The sequence below is a fragment of the Martes martes genome, assembly GCF_963455335.1.
Source record: "Martes martes genome assembly, chromosome: 2".
Taxonomy (NCBI): domain Eukaryota; kingdom Metazoa; phylum Chordata; class Mammalia; order Carnivora; family Mustelidae; genus Martes; species Martes martes.
Genome location: NC_137889.1, coordinates 141,183,808 through 141,204,013, shown reverse-complemented (window position 1 = coordinate 141,204,013; position 20,206 = coordinate 141,183,808). Strand labels below are relative to the sequence as shown.

The 20,206-nt window shown below is 60.1% G+C and overlaps 1 protein-coding gene across 2 annotated transcripts in view; it reads right to left on the bottom strand.

Annotated features, from left to right (window-relative positions):
- Window positions 1-192: 192 nt before the first annotated feature.
- The window catches only part of RGS12 (regulator of G protein signaling 12), an 83,901-nt gene continuing 63,887 nt past the window's right edge, over window positions 193-20,206 (bottom strand). The window contains exons 5-17 of one of the 2 annotated variants that reach the window (XM_080797303.1): window positions 20,082-20,174; window positions 19,197-19,340; window positions 18,473-18,652; window positions 17,972-18,125; window positions 16,293-16,369; window positions 14,775-14,969; window positions 14,352-14,425; window positions 13,739-13,865; window positions 12,115-12,211; window positions 10,487-10,557; window positions 9,939-10,092; window positions 8,171-8,653; window positions 193-689 (exon numbers count right to left, since the gene is read on the bottom strand). In XM_080797303.1, coding sequence (XP_080653429.1) covers window positions 463-689; window positions 8,171-8,653; window positions 9,939-10,092; window positions 10,487-10,557; window positions 12,115-12,211; window positions 13,739-13,865; window positions 14,352-14,425; window positions 14,775-14,969; window positions 16,293-16,369; window positions 17,972-18,125; window positions 18,473-18,652; window positions 19,197-19,340; window positions 20,082-20,174 — 2,076 coding nt within the window. In that variant the 3' untranslated portion in view covers window positions 193-462. Of the gene's footprint in view, window positions 690-6,847; window positions 8,654-9,938; window positions 10,093-10,486; window positions 10,558-12,114; window positions 12,212-13,738; window positions 13,866-14,351; window positions 14,426-14,774; window positions 14,970-16,292; window positions 16,370-17,971; window positions 18,126-18,472; window positions 18,653-19,196; window positions 19,341-20,081; window positions 20,175-20,206 lie in introns of those variants that run through there. The other variant, XM_080797304.1, reaches the window with a different exon arrangement.

The following is a 20,206-nucleotide window of genomic DNA, read 5'->3' as shown; positions in this document are numbered from 1 at the left end:
CCCATGTGAGCCCACGCGACCGCCTCCTCTCACCCTCCGGGGCGCCGCGGCCTCCAGCACCGTCAGGCTGGCTCCACTCTCTTCGCCCAGCCTTGACCTCAACACCGGGAGTTGTCACCGCCTCTCTCCCTCTCCTCAGATGCTCCCTGTGGACAGGCCTGCGACCCCAGCACCCAGCACGAGGCTCACACTCAGGGGGTCCCCAAAGTTGATTTATTGAGGAAAGGCTGGAGGCCAAGGAGCAAGGGAGGACAGGGTCTGAGGCAGCGAGTGTCCGAGGACAGGCCACCCTGCACCTCCTGGTTTGGCTCCCAAAGGCAGGGTGGCCAAGGAGGCCCTTTCAAGGCCCTCAGGAGGGCCTGGGGTGGTCTCCCCAGATCACGGGAGTCCACGCATGTCCAGCTGGGGTGGTGCCAATGTGGGGGCGGGGGGACGGCTGCTGAGGCACGGCTTCAGGCGGCCTCAGACGAAGGTCGCGTGATGTGGGCTTGCCTTGGGCTTGGCAGGTGCACCTGGGAAGGGACTCAGGCTAGGGAGGTCTGATGTCAGGGGCCCACTGGTCCATGACCTCTGGGGGCCCACCCGTACCCCGGGGACACTGCCGCCCAGCCCAGGGGCCAGGCCCGCAACTCGGTCCACGTCGATGATGGTGTTGACCGGGAGGCCCTGGCTGCCTCTGGCCCCGCCTCCTGTCACAAGGAGAAGAGAGAGACTGTCACCCGTCCGCCCTGCCCTGGGCGAGCTCCCCAGCAGGAGACTGCGCCCCACCCCATCACACAGACACGGGTCATCTGTGACCTTGGCTGCCCCCCAACCCAGCTGTTTTCAGGGCGCCCACCGGCAGCTCCTGCTCAGTGAGCCCCCACACCTCATGGCCCCACCGCCACCTGAGCCCTCCCATCCTGGCCACCTGCTTGTCCTCCTGATGGCTGCCTTGGGGCCACATCTTCACCCACACAAACTCTGAGTCTTTCCCTGCCTCTCCTCCCTGTCGTGCCCCTCGACGCCATCCCTCCCCGTCACACGCACCGTAGGTCAAGCACCCTGCCGCCTGCCACCTCACAGGCCATCCAGCTCCAAGCTCCCCTCCCTTTACTCCTCTGACCCCTTGACCTAGAGCCCCAGGCTGCCTGAAACTGCCTCGGAAGCTTCTAGGCCCTGGGGCGGGTCACTGCCCTGTTCTGTCTCCCAGCAGGGTCTCTGGAGGGCAGAAATATGTCTTCCGGATGGAGTCCCCAGGAACCAGCTCAGGGTGGGCTCAGCCTCACCCTCAGCCTCAGCCCCTCTCCTGAGCTCCCCGACTCACCCCAGGGTGGGTTCCACAGGCAGGACTCCAGCGCCCCAGTCAGACCAAGGCTGGCCGGGAGCTCTGTCCTGTCTGTAGCCATGACTTTGGTGATCCTGGCCAAGGACACTCAAGGGCCCCTAGGGGACAGGGGGAGCTCTGAGCCCACAGCGGACAGGCTGGAGGAGCACAGCCCCCAGGGACCCCGGGTCCTGCTCCACTGACCACCTGTCCCTGGGCCTCAGTTTCCCCAGCCTTGCTGGTAGAGGGGAAGATGGCTCCCTTCCTGGTTCCCAGGCATAGAAGCACAAGCGGAGGACCACAGAGGGCAGGAGTCTGGGCTTCCCAGCTGCTCTGTGGCCCCGAAAGTCCCCTGACCCCACCACTCCCCACGCCTCTGGAGGCACCTCCGTGTGGCCTCCCTGGGACAAGTCCGAGCCTGCAGGCAGAGGCGGGTGCACTCTCCGATGGCGTCCAGTCCAACCTCTCAGTAGCAAGTCAAGGGGGCGGCAGGAGGGCCATTCACCTGGGCCTCCCTGCATGTCAGCATCAGGCACCTGGCCGGCAGGGTCATCACAGTTCTGAAGAGGCTGCCCTCTGGGGGTCTGAGAAGCCAAAAAGCATGGGCCTCTAGGTGTTCAACAGCTGCTCTGCTGGGTCTGACTGGGCTCCACCCCACCCCCTGTCGTCACGGGGTCCCCGTAGCCCCAAATGCCAGGCTGTGGGGCTCAGACACGATGTGGTGGGGCTGGCCTTTGCCTGGGACTTAGGGCAAGCAGAGAGGTGGGGTTCAGCCCCCTTAAATAGCATGTGACCCCGCCTGGGCTCAGGAGCCCAGCCTTCTCCTGTCCAGCCCGACGGAGCTCCGAGAAGACAGAGCTGCAGGGAGCGGTCTGGCCTTGGCCACGGCATCCCCCCGACCCCCGGGCAGCTCAGTGGGTGCGGGATGGGGAGGAATGACAGCTTCTGGGGACAGGGCAGTAGGTCAGTCCAGGGGCCAAGGATGTGAGCGTCACAGGGAGGGTGGATGCAGTCTGGGCCCTTCCTGCCTGCTCTGCTCAGACTCGCTCTCCCGAGTAAGTGGCAGCCCCAGGCCTGTGACTCAGTGGCGGGGCCCAGCCCCATGCAACAGGCATGTGTCACAAACCCCAGGCCAGGGCCTGCCCCAGCACTGTTCCCGCCCAGCCTCCCAGAGCTCTCATCAGTGCTCCCCAGCTGGTTGCTCTCCAGGGACAGCCAGCCTCTGTCACGGGTCACTCACCCACCCAGATAGAAGACCTTTGTCTCCTTCCAACTCGGGCGGCTCCGCTGACCCTTCCTTTTCCGGGGCCACCGCAGACCCTGTGCCCTGACCATGCCAGGGCAGGACTGCACTCCGGAGCCCCTCGCCAGCTGTCTGTGGTCCGTCCGTCCCCAGGCCACCCCTTCCTTTGTCCATAAGCATTCTCTGTGCTGACTGCCAGCTCCACTCTGGCCACCACCATGTCAGGAGAAGGTGACACAGAGCAGGACCCTGCTTTCGGGGACAGCATGGTACAGGGCTACACTGGCAGGGCCTGGTCCAGGGGCCAAGCTCTCCTTCAGGAGCCAACTCCTGCTGCCTGTCCCACAGCCCTTCCTGACCCAGAGGAATGCGCCCCGGCCTGTAGGGGCTTTGCTGTGACTTCAGCCCCCTGTGCAGGGCATCATCTATGAGGCCAGGTCCCGTGTGCTCCCCCAGTCATCCTGATATCCTCTCTGTGCAGCCTCCCAGCTGCCCCTGAGCTGCTTCCACAGCACACGGAGAGGTGGGCACCGCTGAATTGGAAAACAGTGGGGGGACTGGCCCTTCCAGGCCAACAAAACAGCCCCAACAAAAGCCCAGGTTCCAGCCCATGAAATGCACAAGGGACCCCTCCACGTGGCACTCCAGGCCCACTGAACTATGTCTGGACATGGCAGGGGAGGGATTACTGGATTAAAGCTCCTCATTCAGCAAATCCTTCATTCAGTAAATCTGTACTGAGCACCTACTCAGAGCCCAGGACCTCAGGAAATGGCAGCGCGCAGGGAAGGGGGGTGCGTCTGCAGGGAGGGCGGGGCCGGGCAGTGTCAGGGCCACAGGGGGTGCAGGCATGGAGAGGGCAGCCCAGGGGAGGGGCAGCAGGCAGGAGCCCCAGCAGGGGATAGTGGGAGGAAGGGGTGTAGGTCACACTGTGGACCACGGGAGCCTGGGGTTTCCACTCAGACCCAGGAGTCAGAGAGAGCAGACCAAGACAGGGACGGCGGGGAACGGAGCATGGCTGTGCAGCAAGAGACCCAGGGCCATTGACTCTCGCTGCCGGGAGAGTGGAGTTGCCCTAGCCAGTGCTGGGGGTGCTGCGGAGGGGGCTGGGCCCGCACCATTAGCAGCCTGGGAGCCTGTGGAGGCTTCCAGCCAGGCATCTAGCCGGAGAAGATCTGCTAGGGTCCATTCCAGCCACAGCAGGGCCAGAACGCTAGAACGTGCTCTGCTGGAAAAGGGGGTTCTGGCAAGACCCCAACCAAGGATGCCCTCCAACAACTTTCAGTCCTGAGGTTGGCAGCAGGCCCCTAGCACGCTGACGTGTCCCCGAGGAAGCCAGCCACCCCTGTGTGCGCCATGGTTTGTACTGGGGAGGGCAGGACTATCTGCCCCCAGATGGCAGGGGTGCTCAGTGTGGAGATCCCTTGGTCCCCCAGATGGAAGGGCCGGACCTCTGGAGAGAGGACATCTGAAAGGACTGCTGCAGATGTGGGGAAGGACATGGAAACAGGAGGTGGGGCCCAGAGCTGGCGACACCTGCATGGCGATCCCCGGAGATCTCCCTGGGGCTACTGTCGTGGACACGGCTGCAGTAAGACCGGGCGGCCACGTCATCCGGGCTGAGCAGGGGTGACACCAAGGCTGTGGCTGGCAGGGGGAAGGGGGGCTGACCACTGAGCAGCCAGGTGTAGAGAGGCTCCCGGGACTGCAGCCACACCAAGGACATGTGGTCTGGCTACCTTCACTGCCAAGATCAAGGCTGTGGCCTCTGGTTAACTCTCCAGTTCCATTCCCATGGAAACTACATCATTAGGCCCCCACAACCCCCGCTGGGTGGGCCATATGTGAGGGGACCGAGGGCTACAGGTACCTGTGAGGAAGTAAGCAGTAGGTTCTGGAAAGCCACCAGTCTGCGAACTGGGTGTGCCTTTGGGGACCCTAGACACTGACCACTAGACAAGGTCTCCAAGTGGAGATAGCTTCTGCCCCAGCCAAGGAGCAGCAACCCCTGCATCTGGGCACCCACAGATCCCGGGCCAGAAGGGCTGTGCAGGGACCCCTTCCTGGGAGGGGTGCAGCTGTGCCCACGTGGTCACCAAGGAGCTCCCCAGTAATTAAGGGCAGCTGGCTGCTGGGGTTCCCAGGGGCCTTGTCTCCTAAAAAGGCTAAGAGGGGCTCAGCTAGGACCCTGACCCACTCCCCTAACACCTAGTATGGCCAGACAGCAGTGAAGGAAGCTGGGCTCTTCCCACGCCTGCCTGGGGAGGGGTGGGGCATGGGGCCCCCCATTGCTCAGAGGGCCAGTTGAAGTGAGACTTCTCCAAACCCAGCCCTTTGGGGGAAGGGTTCCAGATGTCCCCTTGCAAAGACCGCTCCCAAATCCCACATGGTCAGGCCCTCTTCCCTGGGCTTCCTGGCCACTGGCCCTTTACTCAGGAGTGAACCTCAGTCTTGGGTCGGACGCCATCTGACTGTTGGGGTGGGCTAAGGCAGGGGCTGCTAGGGCCACTGGTCCACGCTGAAGGCGGCTCCTCGGTTGCCCAGACACCCTGGCCAAACAGCTCAACAGAGATGCCTGCTCCCTCGGGAGCACGTGCCGCCAGGACGTCATTCCCAACCTCTCTCTGAGTGCGTGGACACGGGTGTCTTCTCACCCAGCGGGGAGAGACCAGCACCACCCTGAGCGTGCGCCACACCCTTGGCATCAGTCTTTGGCCCTGCTGGGACCCGAGGACATGCACCTCCCCAGGGGCTCCTTCCCAGGACTGGAAATGCCAGAGGGTGCCCCCAAATTCCCGGGGTGTCTCTGGAAGCCCCATAGATAACAATGAAGAAAGCAGCTGGGAATCAAGATCAAAGCAACCACAGGGTTCATTTCCTGGGGGTGCCTAGCTACGTATGGGGCCCTCTGCACTGGACAAGCTTCTCGGCCCACTCATCTTGCCCAATTCCTCTGTCCTCTGGCCACACAGGGCGCTGACAGCCTCTTAGGACGTGGGCACCAGGGACTTGGACCAGGGCGGGTGCCATGATCCTCAGGAGGACACCCTGTCACCTGAGGGCTCGTTGCTGGCAGCTGCCCAACCAGCTGTCTGGCCCGTACGCGGCCATGAGCCGTGGAGTCCGGGGGCCCCAGGCCATCAGCACACTGCATTCTTCACCCTGAACTGATCCACGGTGACCACTGTGTTGCTAAGAAATATTTCCCAGCATCTTTGAGAACCAGTGAGAATTACTGTGCTGAGACCTGCCTTCTAAACTATGAGAAATACAATTCCAGTGCTCAGTGCCTCCCATGGCTGTGACCGATGCTCTTCCCCCCCTCAACGTAGGAATCTCGGGGTTGCCTCCCTTTTGTTGCAACATGGAGGCGCCAGACACAAGGCTTGGGGGCCAGTGGTTCTTCCATAGAGAGCCTATGAGGAGCCTAAGTCCGAGGCCCCCAGGCTGCCGGCCCTCGCCAAGCTGGGCCCAAGCCGGTTGCGCAGGAGGGAGCTCAAGGCCAAGGCCCTTCCCAACAGATGGGCTTGTCAGCTCCAGAAGACACAGGCGGGTGCCAGACCCTGCCCAACTCCTCTGGGCCCACCTGCTCCCCGGCCCATGGCCAGAACCCCTCTGTCTTGGGACTGCTGTGAGCCAGGGGGCTGGGGTGTGCGTGCCGGCCATGGGACCAGTCCAGCCAGGAGGAGCCGACCACAGTATGGGGAACGCAGGAGCCACTGCCCTCCACCCCAATGGGTCAGAGATGCCAGTGCATGGCCGTTGAGTCATCCTGAGGGACAAGCGCAGGGTGGCTGCACGTCCCATGCTGGTGGTCACTCTGTGTGCAGATAGCCCCCGGGGGTGAACAGCGGGGGCCAGACACCCTGGTACCTGGGGCCGACCAGCCCCGCAGGGATCCAGGTCAGGAGCAACTAAGCTCAGCCATGCAGCCTCACTGACCACCACCCAACGCCCAGGCTCTCCTCCCCTGGACCGGGTGGCAGAGAGAGACAGGGGACACCTGACCACAGACGGAGGCTATCAGCGTGCTCGGGGAGAGGAGGCCCTCCCTACCTGTTAGGCCCCCACGTGGCCCAAGCGTGGTGCTGCATCTCCCCATTGCTGCTCCCAGGGTCGTGCAAATGCCCCCCCCCCACTGGTCCCCGTTGCACGGCCATGTCTGTGGGTGTGTGTGAGACACTCAGGGATGCCTACGAGTGCAGGGCTCAGGATCTTTAAAAGCCACTACACTAAGGCAAACCCACGGAAAGCAGGAAGGAATTTTTGAAAGAGAAAGAAGAGCGCTTTCAACCAGTCCGATGACAAGATCCAGAGTTTATTACTCTCGGAACAACACAGACCCGGAACACGGGGAAACCTGCACACAGGTGTCTACAAATGAGAGCAGAAAGGAAAGTTGGCCGCAGGCAGGCGTGCAAGAGTGCGGCGCGTGGCGGGACCACGGCTCCTCCCGGTTCGGTGTCCGTGCGCGGTCTCGGCGGGAAGGCGCCCAGAGGCCCTGCCCACGTGGCTTATGTCCCCAGAGTGCCCAGACGTGGAATTATGTACAGAACACACTGCGACAGTGCTTCCCTGGCCCCTGGTCCTGGGGCACACTCGACTGCCATCGGCATCCTGGGCCGGGCCGAGCCAAGGGAGGCACTGGTGTCCCCCGACGACAGACCACAAGCGCGGTGCCAGGGTCCGCGCATCACCAAGCACAGAAAGGAGAAAGGACAGCCACCAGCGGCTCCGGCAAAGTGTCCACAGCCCAGGGATGGGGGCACAGGGGGTGGGGGTGGGAACACAGCACACACGTTGGGGATCGGAGCAGGACAGAACTGCTCCTGGAAAGCCGGGAGCCCCGCTTCGAGCCTGGGCATCTGCGGCTCTCAGGCGGCCGGACCGCTCGGTTCCACACCCACGAATCTGCGCATCCGTCTGGAGAAACGTCTAAGCCTATTCTGGGCCAGAGAGCCCCCAGGGACTTCCTGTGACACCCTGGGAACTGAGCCACGGCCCGGCCCACACGGGGCCAGACCGCCCTGTGGTCTGCCGGGGTCAGGCAGGAGTATGCAGCCCTCCCCACGGAGGACCCGGGGTCAGAGAGCATGCGCTCTCCTCACCAAATCACACGGGGCTTTCCCGGTTTGCTCAAGACAAATGCTGTTTTTTTTTTTTTTAGTCTTGAGACTACAACACAAAAAATACTAGCTATCCAGATTTCAAGAACAGCACATACATTTTCAGAAACTCCCTGGGCCTTGCTGGGAGGCAGTCCTGGATGCGGGAACAAGGGAGGGGCTGGCAGGCGAGTGCCGCTGTCTGTGCAGGTATAGACGCAGCCCACACGCACGTCCCCTCCCAGAGCGTCGCCGGGGCCTGGCACACTCACCCCAAGCCCCTCAGTGACCCGTGCCGGCCACACGCAGAGGCGCTCCTCTTGGAAAAGGCAGAGGTAGCCCCCAGCAAGGAGGACAACAAAGGTCCTGCTGGAACCTCGTCGGAGAGAGGGTTCTAGGCAGAGGGGACTTACCATAGCTGTTTCTGTTTTTACTGGAAACAGAGTGGATAACACCGGGTGGACAGTGGAGGAGCAGAGAGTCAAAGGTGTGCAGGGGGGTCAAACTCGGAGGTACCTGGTCTCGGAGGTCCAGCCGAGTCCCGCGGGGTGGGGGTGGGCGGCAGTAAAGTGCTGTTGGGGCTGCTGATGTCCCCCTCCCCTGTGAGCGTCAGGTCAGCCACGTGCTCGCCCTCCATGGTCTGGACGCCCCCAGCCTCAGCTTCCTGGGAGTGGGGTGAGGGGGTCTGGGGAGCACTGAACGGTGGGCTGCCAGCCGAGCTGGGGCTCGTTGTGGGGCTCGTCGTGGGGCTTGTGGCGGGGCTTGTGGCGGGGCTCGTGGCGGGGCTCATGGCGGAGGGCCAGGGAGCCTTGTCCTTGCCGTTGCTGGTCAAGCTTCTCTTGCTGAAGCTCTTGGCGGTGGTGGGCGAGGGCAGGGTCCGCTCCACGGGGCCGGGAGGTAAGCGCAGGAACTCGGGCAGCACCAGGTCCTCCTTCCTCAGCAGCCCACGCTGGTCATCGGCTCTGTTGCTCTGAGCTTTGGAAATGAGCTCAAAAAACTCTAGTGGAAAAAACCCCCACACAGATCAAGCTTTAGAGAGTTCCACACCCAGGCCTGTATCACAACCACAAAAAGTTCACCTTCTAGGAAGCTCGCATTGTGGGCTGTCCCACGGCCCTGGAAAGTGTAGGCTCGGGCCAGCCAGGCACCTCCGTCTGGCACCCTCTCTGCCCCCAGAGCTGCAGGGAAGGCTCCACCCTGAGAACTCAGCGGGGTCAAGTCCAGACTTGAACAGACTGAAACTCCCAAGCAGACCTGGCTGTGTGAGGACAGCTCAAGAGGTGTGTTCAGTGCCCAGACTCCAGCCCGGGATCTCTGAGTACCCGGGGGAAGCCCTTTACCCATGTCCTGGCTCCCTCGTGATGCTGACAGGAAGGCCACCTGAGGCATGAGCGAGCCCATGGTCCCCGAAGAGGGGCCCCCACTCTCTCTTCCACCTCTGCCTCCAGCCTCCTCGATGGCTTCCCCGAGCTCCTGTCCCCTTACCTGGGCCGTCCGCCAGCTGTAACTGGGGGTCACTGTTCAAAGGAGAAGGAGTCTAAGCTGAGCTTTCTCTAGCATTTAAAGGACATTCTTAATTTTATAGAATGACAAGGACTTTAAAATCTCAAATCTTAGTAGCTCTCGGCTAGGAGCAGGCTTGTGTCTTACTTCTGCCTCCTTGGTGGCTGGTGACAGCCAAGGCGGGCTGTGAATGGGCTCGGGTTGGCCTTCACGGGGAGCTAACTATGGGCCCCCCAGCCTAGGGACTGCTCGCTGTAACTGTATGTAACTGTATGTCCCAGTAACAGTTGTTAGTTTTGATTCTGCCATTAGAAGCTTTCAGAAGAAAAAGAAGTTTCCATAAGCGATCACCCCTCCTTGGGTCTCTGAGGCCACCCTCCCTCTCCCCTGCAGGCCCAGGGAGGGCAGAGCATCTGGCCAGCAAGTCCAGGGCCCTCTTGGCCTCCGCCTTCTACTTGGCAACCCCTCCCCCCATGCTAGTGACCCTGACACTACCAAGACCTTGCAGGAGCTGGGGAGCGGAAAGCCGCACACAGACCCTTGGGAACTACTTGCTGCCCCCCTCGAGGGCACTCCCTGTCCCTTAAGGGCCCAATTCTCAGTCTGACAACTGGGAAGAGCCTACGGCAGCCACAGACTGCCCCGGGACAAGGGCACGCTCACTGGGATGGGGATGGCGTCCTTCTGATGTGAATGGCTCAGAGGAGCCCCTAACAAGGGCCCTAGGAAACTGACATTGCAATTCACTAGAAAACACGGAAGTTGTAGAAAGCACACATACCCTCTGCTTCGTCCAAATTAATTTTCTGATATTTTTTTTTCCCAATCTTTGCAATAGATTCTTCTCTCTTTGAAAGCCGGGGATCCCTAGCATTTTTTCCATTTTCTCCTTTTATTTTAATAGAATTAGACTTGCCTAGTGTTCTCTCCTCTCCCTGCATTAGAAGGAAAGTCAGAGTTCTGCTTACACGTTGGACACATGACAACACACAATCCATCAGTTAGAGACAAAAAGTACCCCCCAAAACATAGGCCACAGGGACACATACTTTACATGCCTTGCAGGAAAACCAATCACAGCTATAAAAGTCACAAGAACAAGAGTGTGAGTGTGAGGCACCCCCCTCCCCTAGTGCAGAGGAACAGCCAGCCCACGGTTAGGGGAAGCCGGGCACCAGACGGGGAACAGGGGTGCAGGGCCAGCCCCCGAGCACATGGCCGATGGGCATGACGGGAGGCCGATGGAGGAGCGTGAGGGGCCTGGCCTGCCCCAGAGCTGCACCACCCACCAGCAAGGGACCCGTGCAGATGAAGGCAGGGGGGAATTACCGTAGCCGAGTGATTTCTGGAACCGGAATTTACAGCTGTATTCTGTTTGGCTGGTGCACTTTTCTGTTTTTCTGTGGATACCGAATACAATGAAACATGCCTTATGATTTCCGCAAATGGCAAATTCTCCTGAATGTTCAAATGTAATTCTATTTCTATTGCTTTTGAGAGAAAGCTGTACAGAAGGCCCAAGTATGAAACATCCCGTATCAAATACGCATACACAGGCCAAACCCCCAGGGTGTAGGACTAAGGGACAAGACCACCCTCTCCCCCTGTCACATCTGGGGCAAGAGATGTGCCTCGTCTGAAGACACACAGGAGGCACGGCGGTCCCCTGCAGTCGTGGGGAGGCGTGGTGAAAGGAAAGCTCATTTCAGGAACTGTATGAATATTCTTTAGAAAGCAGAAGAGTCTCACACTGATGACATTTTCAAATACGGCTGTTGCCCCACATCAGGACAGCGGGCTGGCCTCTGCCGGCACCAGAGGGACAAAGACCACTCCTCCGGCCTGGAGCACTAATGTTAGCGCTCCTGCCTGTCCCAGCTTTATAAGCCCAAGGGGGGCTCCTGCCTGCAGCGCCCCCGTCACCCTCCCCTGTGCACAGGCAGGCCAGAAGGTCTGACCTTGCCAGACCCTGAAGGAGGGCCCCATCTTGCTCCGCAGCTCACCCGACAAGGGCCAGGTACCAGGCCCCAGAATGAGCACAGCATTCTCTAGAACTGAGGGTGGGCCCAGCAAGGTGTCTCCTCTCTGCAGCGAGGCGGGAGAGGAGCAGGAGCATGGAGAGCCTCCAAGGGGACAGAGATAAGCCCGCCCAGCTACACTGCGGAGCAGAGCCAGCCCTCGCTGGGTGGAAGCCCAGGAAAGGGAAGAAGCCGCCCCAGTGGCCCCTGGCAGCTCCTTGCGGATTATCTCCTCACTCGGGTTCTCGGTAGGCGGTTCCAGAAAGCTCTCTCCAGGAGGCATGCTGCCTACCACTCTCCGCCTTGAAGGGGGCTGGACGTTCTGAGGAGGAGCATCAGGGCAAAGCATGGGGGAATGACTGCTGGCCCCAAGGTCGGGCACCGGCCCAGGTACCCCAGGATCCCCAGGTCAGGCCTTTCGCGGCAGAGGCAGTGGGAGGGAAAGGGCTCCGTAAACCTCCTAATTCCCTGCACACGAGCAGCAACGGGGATGTGGATGGCGCCAGCCCCCACCTCATCTCTGCTGGGCCTGTGTCCCTCATGCAGAGCACCATGAGGCCTCCCAAGAGGCAGCACTCTTTGGCTAAGGCCCTGGAAACAGGGAGGGCTGGAACCTCAGCACAATCCTATGGCAGGGGGCGGGGGTGTCAAGCAGGACTGTTGCCCCTTCTAATAGCTAAGAGGACACACCCTGCTCGTCAGCAGGCCGGCCGATTCCCCAGCAAGGCCCTCGTGCTCCTGGTCCCCCTGCTTCCGGCCCACAGACGGGCCTGGACTGGGGTGGGCTGGGCCCCTCGGATGCCCGGCTAGGGGATCATGAGGCCCCATAAGACCCTAAATGAGACCACCCAGGTAGCAGCACTGGGGCCTTCCAGGAGGTGCACAAAGGGGACCCCAGCAGGCTAGGAGGACCAGGGGAAGCCTTGGGGCCTCACTTACCTTTTCCTCTGGAGGGCTCCTTCTCCTCCAAGATGACCCGCTGCCCATCCAGACTTGATATGGGGGCGCCAAGGTCCAGGGGCTCCTTCTCTCCACTCTAGGGGCAGAGAGGGAGCATTGAGTCACTCGCCCCGGTCGGAACTCTCTGGAACAGCTGCTCACAGGAAGACCATCCCAGGTATGATGGAGACACACGCCAGGGGACCCCAGGTCCTGTCACCTCAGAGGGCTGCCTCAGAGGGCACTCCACAGGTGCCCAGCCAACACGTGTGGGACCTCCCCAGGGCTGGCCACCCAGCTTCTGAGTACCAGCTGGCCCACAGGGACAGGGATCTGAGACCCGGGGGGAAGGAAGGCTTGTGAACACTGCAGACCTCTCAGTCCACAGATCCAAGCTTCGAGCTGCAATGAGTCTGCTCACTGTAAACCAGCCCCCAGAGCCCCAAGGCAGCGGACCCGCTCTTTCCGGTGATGGTCTCAGCAGCCAGAACGCAGCTCATCTGGGAACAAGCCCAGGGGTGTGCTCCCAAGACTCACCCCACTTTACAGAGAGGAAGACTGAGGCACCGAGGGGTGGAGCACTAGCTAAGAATCACAACAGAGTAAAAGCAGGATGCCTCGGCCACACCCCTCCTGGACCAGCACAGTCTGGCCTTGGCCAGTGGGCCTCCCTGCTGAGCTGGGGAAGGGGCTTCTGGCTACCCTCAGGGTGTCTGTGCAAAATTAAAATCCTAAAATACTGCTGGGGCACCTGGGTGGCTCAGTCCAAGCATCCCACTCTTAATTTCGGCTCAGGTCATGATCTCAGGTCGTGGGATCAGGCCCTGTGTGGGAGTCTGCTGAAGATTCTCTTTCTCTCTCTCTCACCCTCCCTCCCACTCACCTGTACTCTCTCTCTCTCTCCCAAAAAAAAAAAATAAATAAATAAAATAAAATCCTAGAAGTACTTGAAATCATAGCTCTGATAAAGTTTATCTCTGAAGAAGGAATGCAGGACGAACACTGTCGTTAATCACCACGTTTCACAGCAAAGGAGTGGAGTGTGCTGAGAACACACAGTGCTTTCGGCACAGACCAGGTCTCAGGTCCTAGGACGTCTCCTGAAAACACCCTCTGCTCACAGGGACAGGGTACTCTGCCCAGGTTCATGCTGGTGTCTTTGTCCCAAAGCATGGTCCGCTCCCACCCACTCACCTTATTCATACCCCAGGGTTCCTGCTTGGAAATAACAAGGTTTTCAATCTGGAGGTGCAGACGGGACTTGGGCCGTGTCAGGGAGAGCGCCCCCGCGAGGCTGCCAGCAGAAGTCTGGCTGCCGCTCGCGCGCAGGACGCCATCAGTGTCCCCGGCACTCGGCCTGCTGAGCACACCTGCAAATGGCAGGGATCTCTAGGGGTGTGTTTCTCCTTTTGGAGTCCCCGGATCAAAGCCACACTTCCATGATCACCCAGAGCCCGCTGGGAGTGAGCAGGGGCAAACAAGCCACAAGGACCTCCACTTACTGGGACACCTTCCCACCAGGGCCTCGTGGCCCTTGCTCTGGCTTGCCCCTGTCTGTGGCACATTGAGGGCCCACAGGCCTGTCCGCACAGGGAGCACAGCTTCGAGCCCCCAGTTCACTCACCAGCCTGGCCACCAGCTCATTCAGGTGCAGGCCATACTTGGCCACCACAGGCCGCAGCACTTCTGTGACGGGCTTGGTGGGCTTGGCCTTGAGCCCCACGGACCGGTTTATTGGAACCAGATCAAGCCTGGGTGGAGGGGGAGACACACGAACAGAGCTGTTGCACACGCACACTGAGTTGTTCCTCCCAGAGGGCACCACAGCATGGCAGCTCCATGGGGTCCCCGGGTCGGCACCAGGTTGCGGCTGTGGAGCACCTTTGTCAGGAGAAGGAAGCCACAGGGACGGGGTGGGGCTTCTGGAAGGTTTCTAGTTGGGTGTCATAGCTGGCAAAGACGCCCCCCCCCCACCACCGGTGGATGGCCAGCACTCTGCTGTCCCGCCCACGTACCCCTGAGTGTGGCCCCACAGCAGCTGTGACACAGGATGGAGAGTGCCCTTGGCCCTGTGGGTCCCTGAGGGCTGCATGCAGCCGCTATCAACCCACCACCCTGCTCATGAAGGGGGCACCAGCCTTCCTTTCCCAGCCCAGCGTGCAGGGCTCGCGGGGACGTCCCCAAACACAGCTGCGTGGCTGTGGAGACCTCAGGACACAGCTGGGGCATTTTCGTACCGAAACAAAGTGCGCTTCTCTAGCCGCAGGTCCCGGGACTCCAAGATGCTACTGTCTTGATGCAGCACCAGAGGCTTTGCGATGTATGGAGAGAATAGAAACCAGGTCAGAATGGGGGCAAGCAGCGCCCTTGACCTGCTCCCAGACCGCACGGGGAGGTACAGTGGTGCTGGAAAACCTCGGCTTCTAAACCAGCCACCCCGTGGAGGCTACGTGTAGACAAGCGAAGGCTAACATGCCGAGGGCTCCGGGCAGGGTGGCTAGGCTCCGGCGGCAGAGCCATCAGCCAAAGGGCCTCACCCAGCCACAGCCTCAGGGGACCAGGCAGATTTAGTGGACCAGACAAACAGACCCACTGTTCTCCCCCGCCCCTGGGCAGCATCCCCCAGGGGAAGGGCCCTGAGGGTCCACACAGCCCCCTACCTTGTCCCCGCCCACCAGGAAGAGGTCCACAGCAGCCCCATTGATGCCGTGTCGCTCGCAGAGCCCAGCCAGGACCTCTTTGATGGACAGCCCTGCCTTGACAGCCACCACGCAGGACGTCCCGTCCGGGAGCTGGATACAGCAGTGCTTGGCGGCCTTGTCCCGCTCTGGCCCAGAGGTCCTGCAGGCCTCCGACTAGGGAGCCGGGAGACAAGTGTTATGGGCAGGTGTGCAGGGCGCCCAGAGAAGGGCTCCAGCCAGCCGGTATGGGCAGGGTGGGGTGGGGCAGGCAGGGGCCACGATCCTCCTTTAGCTGCTGGCAGAGGGCCCACCCTGCCAGTGCCAGGGCTAGGCCGAGGCCTCCAGTGCCCCCTCCGCCCAGAGGATACTCTACACCTCTGCCTGGGTGAGGACGTGGCCCAGGCTCACCAAGGGCCCAGTGGGGGCCACAGCCCCAGGGTAGTGGTGGGCAGGCAGGGGGAGGCCAGGCCCTGGATCGCTGCACAGGCAGAGGCTTTTGGGACCGTCTGCATCATTCACTGACTAAGTCAGAGGCGCAGGGCATCGCTACTTAGCACTCTGTCCCAGCACCAGGACCCACACTCTGATGCAGGGGCCCCTGATGGGCAGGGCACGGACCCAGTGTGTGGCAGACCCTTGGGTCTCTCCGTGACGTCTCCTGGGGTCTCTGAGTTACACCAGTGTCCCCCCGCTGCACACAGGCCTCCGCAGATGTCCTTCCCATGTGTGACCTGCCCTGGCAGGTGCTACCCCCCCCCCCAACTATCTCCTCCTGACAGTCTGGAACTCTTTGCCGCCCCAGCTGCATTCCGGAAAATGTAGCTTGTAGGTGGTAGGCTGATGATAAAACAGGCCCAACCATTCTCTTCCCACAGACGAGGTCACAGGAATAAAGGGTGTTTGTTTCAAGCCAAGGTTCTAGGGTGTCTGGCAGGCAGTAACAGCGAACAGACAGGTGGGTAAACCCCTCCAGCTTTAACTGTTACACAGTGTAACTGCAGAAGTAATAATACGCTACATTGTCATTCGACAGTGACAAGTGACTGGGATGTTGGCAGCCATAAGGGTTTCCAAACCTGGTATCAGACAAGAGCTGACAGCCAGCCCGCCCCTAATGAGACACTGGGCCGCGTGGGCTGGGCGCAAGGGGAGGCGGAGCCCCCGCAGCGACCACGCCCCCACTACAGGGGCACAAACACAGGAAGGTTTGCCTTAGTAGGATATTCAAACTGGGAGACCAACCCGAATGAGAGCAAAAGGGCATCTACAGTAAGTCCAGAAATCAGCACACAAGGATCAGCCCCCACCCCTGTCTGCCACACAGGTACCCACGCGGCCAGAAGCCCAAGGCTGGCAAGGGCCCCGACCCAAGCCCGGCCACCCACGTCCAACACACGAGTTTGTGGGGCTTTGTGAGTGTGGGCTCTGCATGACTGAACATGGAGGTGGGGATCACTTATCAGCTGTGACCCTGGGGACAGGGGAGGCATGACTTACCAAGTCCAGGCTCCCCGTGGAGGACACGGAGCCCTGTGACTCACGGCGGCCCAGGCCTCCATTGGCGTGCAGGGGTTCTTGAAGGGGAAACATGGGGACTCAGAAAACCAAACAGCACTTTTTGTCACTTTTCCCCACTTACTGTCACCTCTCCCAACCCCACCCTTCAGGCTGAGCAGACGAAGGACACAGAGAAGCCTTTTGGAGGCACAGCCTCCCCTTTCCGACAGTCTGGCATGCCCCCAGGACACAGCTAGATGGCTCTGCTCTGCCCTTGGCCACAGCCGGCCCCCAGACCCCCAGCGGCAGCCAGCAACAGGTCAGAAACACAAGTCCATGCTCCTGCTGCAGGACCTCCCTTCCCTTCATTTAATCTGGGATTTTTACTCCAACAAGTGGCTTCTGGGCACAGATGAAAACATCCCAGCAGGTTACGGCAGCTCTGCCCACTCACGGTTCAACTCACATCTTCCTACAAGGTCCTCAAGTGAGCCCACAAGCATGTCAATCGCCACTATCACCTGAATGCCCTGCTGTCTTTGGCTAAACTAAAGATCACAAAAACTGACCCAGGGAGGCCCTCTGAGAACACAGGACCTGCTCCCTAGTCGAGCCACGCCTGGCGGCTGTAGTCCAAGACATAAGGACACAGCAGCCCTGGGTCCCACTGACCTTCTGAGCCACCGGCCCCCCATTCCCGTCTCCCAGGTACTCAGGGGTCCCTGGCCCCATCTGACAAGCGCTCCCGCCCCCACAGCAGTCTCCCACTGATTGAGTTCTGCAAGTCTGTCTGCCTGGCCTTTAGAAGGAATGCTTGTAGTAATACCCATGACATGACCATCTGTACAATGGGCACAAGAAGACTGAGTTCGCCGGCTGCTCTGAGGATGAGATCAAACATATTTGATCCAGACCACCTGGCAAAGCACAGGCCCCATCCCGGGAGCTGCCACCACCTCTCATCCTCAGGTATTCCCTGCCAGTGGTGTCTCCATAAATGCCCCAGACTTGGGGACCACAGGCCTGGAGCCTATGGGTTATTTCCTGAAAAATAATCCCTTTCCCAAGAATCCCTCAAGGAGAAAATCCTTCCAAGGCTTTTCTGCTTCATGCTTTTTCATGCCTGGTGTCAACTGCTATCTTTCTCCACCTTATCCCGAAAGCACTCTCATTGCCTCTGACCCACCTTCCAGGACGAGCCTGTCCCTCTCACCCCATCTTCTGAGCTACGCACAAGAAAGAAACAAAGGGATAAAATCTCTAGAATGCCCTTTCAGATTTACAGTAATAAGAAATGCCAAAGGCTCACGTAGCCCTACGCACACCTAGAAAAAAGCCTTGCCAGGAAACCGAGAGGCGGTCGGGTGCACAGGTAGGACACTGCTATTTTTCTTCTCCTCCCAGCTTCCTATAAGAGGCCAGAAGAGGACCGGATGGGAGGCCCACCCCAGCAGGGTGCCCTGGCCTGAGGAGGAGTGGGCTGTTGTGCACCCTCACCCCCTTTTTCAAAAGGCACTAAAGCCATCCTGGTTCACTCTGGCTGGCCCGCCCCCGAAGGGCCACACCAGGACACAGTGCTGTGCTCTGAGCACTCCAGAGGCACCCTCCCGGCCCGGCCCCACCACTCCATCTGCGCCCCAGAAGGCCGCCTCCTGGATACCCATCGGCACACCACGAACCATTTGCGTGGTCACCATGCTCCTTCTTCTTCTGGGACCGTCCGGTGCTCCTGGTCCTGGACCAAGAGAAGAACGCTCCTTTCCGCTTCTTCTCACTGTCCTCGTCCCCCAGCTCTTCATTCAGGGATCGTCCTGATTTTGATTTTCCGCTCAGCTGCCATCCAATGGAGATGTTAACAAGACATGATTTCATCGTTACACGAAGTGTGAAAGGAAGCGGAGGAGAGCTGTAAAGCTATCTGTGGGACAGCTCAGACCCTCCAGCGGCCACAGGGCAGCTCTGCCAGTGGCCAGAACCCCCACCCCCAGCCACGGGCACAGGGTGCATCCCGGGGAGGGGGGGCTGCGTTCCAGGAGGGCTGCGTCCTGGCGGGGGATGGGGGGTCGCATCCTGGTGGGGGGGGGTTGTGTCCCAGTGGGGGCTGTGTCCCAGCAGCCTCTGCTCTTGCTCCCCACAGGGCAGCTCCCCTCTCTGAGAGGACATGGCCAGGGCGCAGGCACCTTTTTCGGCGTGGTCACGCTAGAGTGCTCGGAGCTGACACTGTGCTTGGAGGCTGGGCTGCTGGGGACCTGCTGCGCATCGGGGAGCGAGCGGCCTTCTACCTCGGCCAGGATGCACTCCTGGTACAGCTGGGACTTGAGAAAGCGGGTGTAGCTGTCGAACTTCATCAGGTTGAAGATCTGCAGGGCACACGTGGCACGGTTCAGCTCCCAAAGCAGCTAGCTAGCTAACGCGTGGGCCTGGAGAAGCTCTACTTTGTTAAATAAGAACAAGACCCAGAGTAACTGCAGACCAGCAGGAAGTGAGAACCTTGGAAGGACTTCCCTCCATTTTCCCCACGTAATTCATGGGACTGAGCAGCAGACATCATCCCTGAGGGGGCCAGTGGGACACAGGCTCTAAAACATATTAGGTCCCACGTACCCTTTTAATCACAGTGACGCCCTAGGATTGAACAACTCCACGTATATGTGATGTCACACAAAGGCTGACGCAGGAGAGGCCAGAGAGAGGTCGCCGAAGACGGGGCCCTCCCCAACTGCAGCCCGCTCCCCAAGAGCCTGGTGGGGCACCTGGGGCTTCTGGGGCTTCTTCCAGCCACACCATGCCCACTGGCACCTCTCTGCCCCATCTGGTGGCTGGCTCACGAGCACGCTACCCCCCCACCCCCGCCCCGGAGAGAGCCCTGGGGGGAGTCCCCATAGGAAACTGAGGCACAGTCACCTGGAGCTGCTGCTCCTTGAACATGTCGGGATGAGGCGCGCTGAGGATGTCGTCCGCCAGCTGGGCCTGGCTGTCGATGTTGACAGGGGTGGTGGCTTTGCTGCACAGAAACTTGCTGAAGATCTCACGGGCTCTGTAGGAGAGCTGAAGGACACGCGTGTGAGTGGGATGCGCGGGGCCCAGCCCCTCCCCGCCACATGCGTGTGTGCTGCTGCCATCCCTCCATGTTTCAAATGCCAGTCGTGGGTCCAGGCACTGGAGATGCATTTTCTTGAGGCCCCCTAAATAGTCCTTCTTGAATAAATTAATAGATAAAAGTCTAAGCTGGTACAAAACTTTTCACCAAATAGGTTCCTCCCTGAATTTTTTCAGGGGCTCCGTAACTGTTCAGAGACTCAGGTGCTGTGGCCTGGGGGTGTCCGGGGGCACCATCCATGTGCAGGGCCTCATGCCTGCGGCCTCAGCAGAGGGGGAGCTCAGTCTGCTCAGCACCAGGCTTGGCAAGCAGATAAGAGGTCCCACCAGTGGCAGGTGGAGGACCACGGACAGCCTCGCATGGGCTGCAGCAGGCACCGGGATCCGTGCCCACGGGGGCTAAGAAGCCGGTGCAGGCAGCATGCGCCATACAAAGGCCATACAAAGGGACATGGTGAGGGGCTCTTCTGCCTGGGGATTTAAGCTCCCTTTCAACACACCGAGCAGCAGCAAGCGTGCTGCGAAACGATTCATGGGAAGGGTGTTTACACACACCGTGTTCACGCAAGATTGAATATCATATATATGAAAAACCTTATTCTGAAAAAGAAGCATTTTGAAATCATATGAGGACACTAGATGCTAGCCCACGGTGATACCATCTGACTCTCTGGGCACAAACACACTCACCTCTTTTTTATCGTGTGCAGGCACATGGTTAAAGTATTCACAGGCCTGCCAGAATAAAATGTTTTCTTCACTGAATTCCTTCCTCAGGAAATCCTAAGAAAGACACCATCGTGAACCCTCACACA